Consider the following 8,151-nt stretch of genomic DNA (forward strand, 5'->3'; position numbering starts at 1 on the left):
GCGCTTTTATACGGCCCCGCCGCTCCCCGCCGCGCCGCCGCCGTAATCCTCCGAGCGCTGCGCCCCTACATTTCCAGCACCGCACCGGGCACCCCGAGTGATGCTGCCGGGAGCCGCAGGGAAGCCTTGAGCACCGGGACGAGTCGGGTCGGGACCTAACTCTGCCCCTCATGACCCGGCATGCCCGCCGGTCCCGGGACACTCCGCCGTGTAGCCATGAGTGGGACCGTGAGTGGAGTGGGACCGGACACAGCAGCCCCGTGGTGCCCCCGGTTCCCTCCCACCCGGAGAACCTCAAGAGCACGGAGTGGAGCCCGCTGTCAGCCCGGTGCTTTCCCCCCCTCCAAGCTCTCGAGTTCATCAAGGCGCTGAACAAAGCCAACAGCACTCCAAGGCGGCTCAGAGCTCAAGGTGGTTTAATATCGTGGCTGGAAGGAGTGGAGGAAGGCAATGCCACTTGTCACACGTTTCTCTAGTGCCTGGGTGGGATACGGCCCAGGTAGTGCTGGGGACACCAGGGCAAAATCATCAGCAGAACCCAGCGAGCATTGCTGCAGCCAATAGGGGGAGGGCAGGAGATCTTCAGAGCGGGAGGATGAGCTCCAGACAAGTGCCACATGGACTGACAGCCTTGGGGACAGAGCTATTCCAAGCAGGGTGGGGCATGGTTGGGGCCAGCAGTGGCTCCTCCTGCCCAGGGATGCTGCTAGGAGGAAGGAGGGCTCCTTTCTCCCCTGTAAACAGCCCACAGCAGCAGCACAGGGGTGGGTATAATCATCAGAAGTGAAAGCCTGGCCTGGTGAGCTCATTGCATGTGGATCGTGGCAGCCAAGCACCATGAAAAGGGTGAGAGTTCTCAACTCCCTCTGCATCCACACTGTGAGCTGAGAAGAGAGGACAGACCAAGGGCCAGCATCCATCTCTGATAAACATAGTGAGGGAGATGTTGCTTGGGATCCGGGAGGGCAACAGTTCCTTCTCAGAAAGCTTTTTGCCCTGCACTTTCTGTACACGGCCTGGCTTCCCCAATGTGCCCCTCTGCCATGTGAGTGCTCCCTGACAGGGCAGACACTTTGATTTTCACTCTGCCCAGTGGGGAGCTCTGACAAACTGCAGGTTTTCACCCGGGAATGGGTTGCTCAGAACAGCAGTCCATTACCCACTGCAGGGGCAGATCTGGGAGAAGCAACTGGGCCAAGCAAACGGAGCATGAAGGGTCCTCCAACGGAGCAGTCTGGGCTGGGGCAGCATTGGAGAGGGGGAATGGCAGCACTGTGGATGTTCTTAGGGCTCAGCATTGGGAGAGGGGAAGTGAATGGAGACAGGGAGAGGAGGAAGAGGCTCAAGGAAAAAGAGCTGGTGAACAAAAGGCTGGTGTTTACCTTTCCTCCACCCATGTACAACGAGAGGTAAACAAGGCGCAGAAATGGTTGAGTTCCTCGGAGATAACAAAGAAAGCTGGAGCGGGGCCAGCCCTGCCCGCATGCTCCGCTTGGGACCAGCAGTCCCTGCAGCAAATAAAAAGGGGAGCAGCTCTGCGGTGCTGGGGTAGAAGCGGGGCTGCAACGATGGGCAAAACCACAGAGAGCTCACGGATCTCCCGGTTTGCAGCAAAGGGAAAGCAGCGGGGATCTCGTGCTCACGGTGCAGGGTCACACATCGGGGATGCAGGCTGTGCCTGGGCTGCCCTCACTGCCAGCCAGCTCTGCTGGGCTCAGGACCAGCTCTCACCCCCAGCGCTGCGTTGCCACAGACACTGCATGGAGAGGGAGGTGCCAGACCACAGATAGAGACGGGCAGGGAATAAATGCTTGCAGGGTTGGGAGAAAAAGAGGTTTCCAGTGTTTCCAGACCATCACACACAGCGCTGCAGAGCTGGAAGAGATGCTTTGCCCTTCCTGTCTCCCCCCTGCATCATCATGGGGTTGGGATAACAGCTCTCAGGGCTCCATGCCTTCCCCAGGCAGCGTGACACAGGTGACACAGAGATGGATAAGGGTCGGTTTCCGTGCCAGGCTGGAGGGCGCAGCATCCGGCAATGCACGGGCACAACGCAGCAGCTCTGGTTGGAGCCACGGAGGAGCCGGGGACGGCGACAGCGTTGGGACACGGCAGAGCTGGGGATGCGGAGCCGGCAGCGTGCTACCACCTGCTGGAGGATGGGAAGCAGAACTCACCTCCCCCCCTTTCCTCACACCGGGGCAGATGCTCACGGCAGCGAACCTTCCTTCCCCACCGCCCGGCAGAAATTCAATTTCAGATCCGAGCACTCCTGGGGAACTGACGCTCTGATTGCATTATTCATGTCCGTAGTTAACTCGGTAAAGGGCTCAGATTTAATTGTTTTCTGTTTTCAAGAGCTGCGCAGCTCTCAGCTCATCTCCCCACACCACAAAGCCCTGACTGCGTGCTGGGGCTGGGAGGCTTGGGGTGAGGGGGGGGAGGAGGGTATGCTCTGCTTCTGGTGCAGCAATCAGTATGGACAAGAGATGCAAAGAGCCTAAACCCCCTCAAACATGATGTGCCAGCCCCACCAGGCTCACAGCATCTCAGGCAGCAGCTGATGTGAGGCACAGGCTGGTCCTCCAACAGTGAAGAAAGCAGGGGCTCTCTCTGCCTTTTCCTGCCTCTGCTACTGAGGGAACGGTGCAATTATCTTTGCAGACACATTACTACATGACAAAAAATAGCAGCTGAGATAGAAGCGCTACATCCCTGTAGGTATTTGACTATCAATGGAAAATTACACATTCATTACTGGGCTTTATTTGGCAATGATGATATTCATTGAGTCATCCAGATAAGCCTTGCCCTACGAAGTGCTGACCCTTCCCAGAGGGACCACACCAGTGATCCTACTCCTCCAGGCCCAGCACTGGCACAGCAGGCAAAAGGTGCCTAATGGGGACCCCCCCAGGTGTCAGTGCTGGAAGTGGTCTCAAAGCCTGCCTGGAGCTCACTGCTACTGCACCATACCCAGCCCATGCTTTGCACCAGAGCCCGCTGGGGCTGAGCACACACTGCCGTGGGGAACAAACCCCCTGGCTGCCTGGCCCTGCTGCTAGCTCTGACAGCCTTACATGCTCAGGATCTGGCAGCTTCCGAGCTCAGGCAGGGATTTTCCTGCCTATAGCAATTCCAGCAAATGTCTTTTTATCACCTGGCCACGCAGCACAGCCAGGAGCTACAGTCAGGCACGGGCTCAGCTCCCGCTCCCAGCCACTTGTCAGTGGTCATTAGCAGGTGATGAACGACGGCTCTGTTCTGATGCCAGCCTGGCCGTAGCGTGAGACAAGGCTGCAGCAGACACCTTGACAGTATCCAGCCAGCCTGGCCCCAGGAGGAGATGCTGGAGCTCAGAGGTGATGTGTGCCTGCAGGAGATGCCTGATTGCAGAGTGCAGCCACAAATGTGGGACCAGTCAGGAGCTGATGGTGATGCAGAAGTCGACCTGGCACCCTCTGTGTCCCCATCTTCATCCCTTTCTCTGTGCTGGCACTACTGAACACAGAAGCTGGCAGCCTCCAGCCCTCTCCCCTGCTAGCACCGTGCCTGGGGCAGCATGAACAGCATGGAACTTACTCATTTCCAGGTTTAATTAGAAATGTAATCGAAACAATGAACCCGTGCCGAGTGACGAGAGACGGGATGGTGAATGTCATAAAAACCTTCCAATGCTCCAGCCAGGTAGGGGCTCAGGACTGGGGATGCTTTTCCCCCTGCCAGCCCCAGCCTTGCAGGCTCACTGCTGCCCCGTGCCATCCCCACGGAGATTCCATCCTGGCCCCCTCGTCAGGGCCACGCGGGGCTCCAGGGGCAATGTGAGCTCATGGAGAGAAGACAGCTGGAAATCTGGAACCAATGGGAAAACCCAGCAGCACCAGCTCTGAGAGATGCTTGTGCCGAGCCCTGCCAGGCAAAGCCCCAGCAGAGATGCAGTCCCCACAGATGGCAGGGCCCCCAATGTCCTTGTAGAGAGCGGGGACTGAGGCAAGAATTGGGTCCTGAGCAGCAGTGCTGGCTGAGAGGCACAGCTCAGTGGGTGGGGGCTGGAGTTCCAGCAGCCCCTCACATACCTGCACATGCACACACACGTGTACACATGTACACTGCACGACCTATCCCAGCCCATGAGCCCTGGGATGATGCTCCTGCCACTGCCCCCTCCCCTTGGCTCCATGTCTTTTGTGCTGGGATGCAGCAGCAGCACTGGGTATGGGAACAGCAACGTCCAGGGCAGAGGGCACAGGGCAGCCCCGTTGGCAGCACAGGATGCTTCAACCCCAGCACATTCCTACGTTGCCTCCAGATATCCCTCATCCCAGGCAGCATTTTGCCAATGCACATGGAATAAACATCTGTGTGTCCTTCTGGGCAAGGGGTCCCATGTGGATAATGGAGAGAAGGCAGTGTGGGGGGAGGACAACAGAGGGACAGCACAGCCCCTTAGGGATGGGGACCATGAGGTCCTGCTGGGGTCTGGGGCAGGGATGCTGACCCTGAGGGCCTTTGACTGTCTCCAGAAGACAGGCACTAACAGAGGAGGGGAGTGCAGAGGAGCCCTGGCTTTGCCTAAGGCTAGGGCAAGATCGGTGCCAGGGGAGCGGGGTGGGGGCTCACGTACCCCCTGGCATCACTGCTTCCTCTGGACAACCTGGCGGAGGTGCAGCTCACTCTCGGCGGCCACGATGGGCTGCTCGTTCTGCCGGTGGTGGCTGATGAGGTGACTGATGCTCTCAAAGAGCACATCCTTGGTCCTCACCTGGGGTATGGGTATAGCATCCCTGAAGCTCCCGGCAGCTATCCAGGCCCCCCAACCCCCTCACCCTGCCCTTACCACTCCCTCGGGATCCACCAGCAGCAGGTGCTTGGGCTGCCCACTATGCATGCCCGTCAGAACGTACTGCCCTGGGTTGGTGATACTGTCCCTCACCAAGAAGTCCCCATCCATCTGCAGGAGCTTCTCAGCATCCCGTCGGCTCATCTTCCCGTGGTACCATGGCTCCCGTCTCAACTGCTCCTCTGTGGGGGCAATGGGAGCCTTCCTCGTGGGGGGACTCGGCCACTGGTCCTCGATGGGTGGACTGACGTTGCTCCCAGCAATGCACTTGTGGAGCTTCAGGGCATCTTCAAAAGGCCCTATAGGGACCAGATGGGGAACATCACTGCTCTGGAGCATGGGGCTGGGCAGACCAGAGCACAGCATACCCCACGACCCCAGCCCATCACCTTACTCATGTCAAAAAGGTCCTTTTTGGGGCTCTCCTCTGGCACTGCATGAGTGGCATCCGATTCCAGGCTCTGTGTGTTCACATACATGTGCTCCTCATAGTCCCGTGGCACCAGGGGGTGCCCATCTGCCTGCAGATACCCATCGCAGGACTGGCCTGCAGGGATTGGGCATCACCACCTGCATAAGCTGGGAGCAGAGTCCCCTCCACAGCCCTTCTGGGGACCTCAATGCCACCAGCACCAATATTTCCCTCAGTGGTACCCACCCTGGTTCTCTGGGTCCCAGGGCTGTCCTGGTTGGTTCGATAGCTCTCGTCTGAGTGCTAACCCACCCTGGGAACAGGAGACAGCAATGTTACTGGGGGGACTGACCCTGAGCCTTCACTGTGAGGCTAGCAGTGGCTCCAGGGCTCACCTGGTGAGAAGGCTGAACGCGGATGCGGCCGGGGAATGCACTGTGCTGCAGGCGGGAGTCGATCAGCCCCCCCAGAGGTGGCTCCTTGCCAGGGATGCTGTTGTAGTAATCATGCTCGGCCGCCTCATCGTCCTCCCCCCATGCTGACTCCTCCATCCCCAGCACCCTTGTGCAGAACGCAAGCAGGGGCAGCTGGGAACACACTGCCCAGCCCCGCTCCTAGCAAGGACAAGGCACGGGTGGCATGGAAAGGAATGGAAGGGCTCCAGTCCTACCTGTCTGGGGGTACAACTGCCTTGGGTGGGCTGTGCAGGTACTGCTTGAAGCGCAGCTCAAAGGCTTGTCCCACCGTGTTGATGACACTCTGTGCCAGCCCATCGCAGCACTCCAGGATGTGGCAGGCTGCAAACAGACAGGCGAATGGACAGATGGCTTTAGCCTTCCCTCAGGCTCGCAGCAGCTCCTCAAAAAGCCCCCAGCTGCCCCTCACACCCCACTGAGAGGTGCCCTCCTCCAGCCCAGCTCATCCCTTCTCTGTGCCCTAGGGATCAGCATCACCTCTCTGGTTGATGGGGTCCTTGGCGACGTAGGCGACGTAGTCCGTGGTGTCCTGGGGACACAGAGGGTGTTTGGGGCTCATGTCCTGCTGCTGTGCGGAGAGCGGGGCTGAGGCTGCCAGTACCAGACTCAGCCCTGACTGCCCCAGCCCCAAGGACTGGGCTGTCCCTGAATTTTGGCTCAGCCTGGCCCCACCATGGGATGGGCAGCCCCATGTCCCCGCTCCTTGAGTGTGGGGCCGGGACATGAGAGCCTCACCATGTCCCCACCGGAGGCAAAGGAGATGGACTGCATGTGGTGGTTGGCGATGATCTGCAGGGCACGACCACAGTGGGGTTACATTTGGAGGCCACCAACACCCGGCTCAAAGCTGAGGTTGGAGGCAGAGGGCCGGGATGCCTGGCTCTCACCTGGCGTGTAGTAGGGATCATGAGGTTCAGGCCATCAATGGAGATATTGACAGCGATGCTCATGCCTGCGAAGCGGAGGTTGCTCTTCCCCAGGATGGAAAAAAGGGCTTTGCTGGGAGCCTGATGGGGGACAGGAGCACAGGGGTGACGTTGCCCTTCAAGAGAGCCTTTATGGGGTGGGGAAGACATAGAGTGCCCAGCACCCCAGGTTCTGCACTGGGATCAGCCATAGCACCCTGCCTGTAACCCAGTCCCTAAGAAAGCAGAGAGGGATGGGCTCAGGTGGAAACTCACCTTCTTCTTCCAGATGCCCTTCACACCCGGCACTGCCTCGTACAGTCTGTTGATGGCTTCTCTGCAAGCCCCAAGTCCCACAGCATTATCACTGCAGATCCCAGCCATTTCCTGGCTGCTTCCCTTCCCATAGCTCTGGGAGTATCATCCCTGAGCAGCCACAACGTCCCCCAGCCTCCCCCAGTGTCACAGGGCTGGTGGTACGTCATCCCCACTGGGGCCACCTCCCTTCTCCTCTTTCCACCTATTGATCCAATGCTTGCATTGCTGCCTCAGTCTCAGCATGTGGGGTGGCCCCTACAGGACAGGGGGTCCTCCCAGCCTCAGCCCTGACCCCCCATCTCTGCATATCCTACCTGGTGACCTGTGTCCGTGTGTTGAAGTCGAGGGATCTCATGGAGCGCAGCACCTCGATGCACCCCATGTACTGCAGGATGGGATGGGAAGTCAGAGAAACCTCAAGGATTATCACCAGCTCCATGCAGGTGATGGAGAGGAACCAGGTATCAGGGACAAGGGCCCCTTTTGGCACCAGCTCCAGAGCTGCTCCCCTCTTCTTTGTGTAGCAGTGGATGGCTGCCAGCACCCCATACCCACCGAGATGAGCATGTGGATGGGGAAAACTGAGGCTTCAGCCCCAAGCAGGGCTGGGTTGGTCCAGAACAAGGCCACAGGCCTCTGGGCCCACTGACCATTTCTGCTGCCCTTGCACTGAGGATGGAGACCCAGGTGATGCTGGGCAATGGGCTCCCACCATGCAGCATCCAGGCCCTGGGATGCATGCCATGAGAGCACAGCACTGCTCGGCTCTCACAGGGGCTCCCTACTATGCCCATCCCAGGACAGAGGAGTCATGCCCAGTCTTTCAGGAGTCTGGGACTGTATCACAGGAAGGAGTGAGCAAAGGGAGCTTCCAGCTGCCCTGAGCCCCGCGTGCCTGTGGCTTCACGCCTTCCCACACCAAGCAGAGACGAGCGGGGCCGGCAGCACTTACTTACCCTGACGATGTAGGAGACGCCGGGACCCAGCACCCGCTCGTCGGGATGCAGCCAACCCTGGGCCGGCTTGTTGATGAAGCTGCCTTTGCGGTTCCACTCATCCCCGGCCGGTCGGGCTCCCTCCACCCTCGCCGCTTTCCTGGCGGCCCCGGCCCCGCCGCGCAGCCGGCTCATCACCTGCAGCGAGCACGGAGCCGAGCAGCCCGGCTCGCAGGCTCCCAGCACGGCGGCCAGGCTGGACGTG

General features: G+C 59.5%; 1 protein-coding gene across 1 annotated transcript; it reads right to left on the reverse strand.

The window, feature by feature from the left end:
- Positions 1 to 3,578: 3,578 nt before the first annotated feature.
- On the reverse strand, positions 3,579 to 8,145 carry SHC2 (SHC adaptor protein 2). Its single transcript, XM_010724934.3, has 12 exons — positions 7,908 to 8,145; positions 7,266 to 7,336; positions 6,910 to 6,970; positions 6,616 to 6,735; positions 6,464 to 6,517; positions 6,206 to 6,257; positions 5,923 to 6,049; positions 5,648 to 5,813; positions 5,499 to 5,565; positions 5,235 to 5,387; positions 4,838 to 5,139; positions 3,579 to 4,762 (listed from the first exon to the last, which is right to left on the reverse strand). The coding sequence occupies exons 1-12, from the start codon at positions 8,079 to 8,081 to the stop codon at positions 4,634 to 4,636; spliced, it is 1,476 nt and encodes a 491-aa protein (XP_010723236.1). The 5' UTR covers positions 8,082 to 8,145; the 3' UTR covers positions 3,579 to 4,633.
- Between the last annotated feature and the right edge of the window lie 6 nt (positions 8,146 to 8,151).

This window comes from Meleagris gallopavo, chromosome 30 (genome assembly GCF_000146605.3).
Source record: "Meleagris gallopavo isolate NT-WF06-2002-E0010 breed Aviagen turkey brand Nicholas breeding stock chromosome 30, Turkey_5.1, whole genome shotgun sequence".
Taxonomy (NCBI): domain Eukaryota; kingdom Metazoa; phylum Chordata; class Aves; order Galliformes; family Phasianidae; genus Meleagris; species Meleagris gallopavo.

Excerpts from the sequence above, each read along its gene's own strand:
- SHC2 (XM_010724934.3), bottom strand. The coding sequence starts at position 8,081 with ATGAGCCGGCTGCGCGGCGGGGCCGGGGCCGCCAGGAAAGCGGCGAGG. Across the intron at positions 5,814-5,922 it reads GCAGTTGTACCCCCAGACAG|GGTGCTGGGGATGGAGGAGT; the intron begins GTAGGACTGGAG and ends GTTCTGCACAAG. Across the intron at positions 5,566-5,647 it reads GCGTTCAGCCTTCTCACCAG|GGTGGGTTAGCACTCAGACG; the intron begins GTGAGCCCTGGA and ends TCCTGTTCCCAG.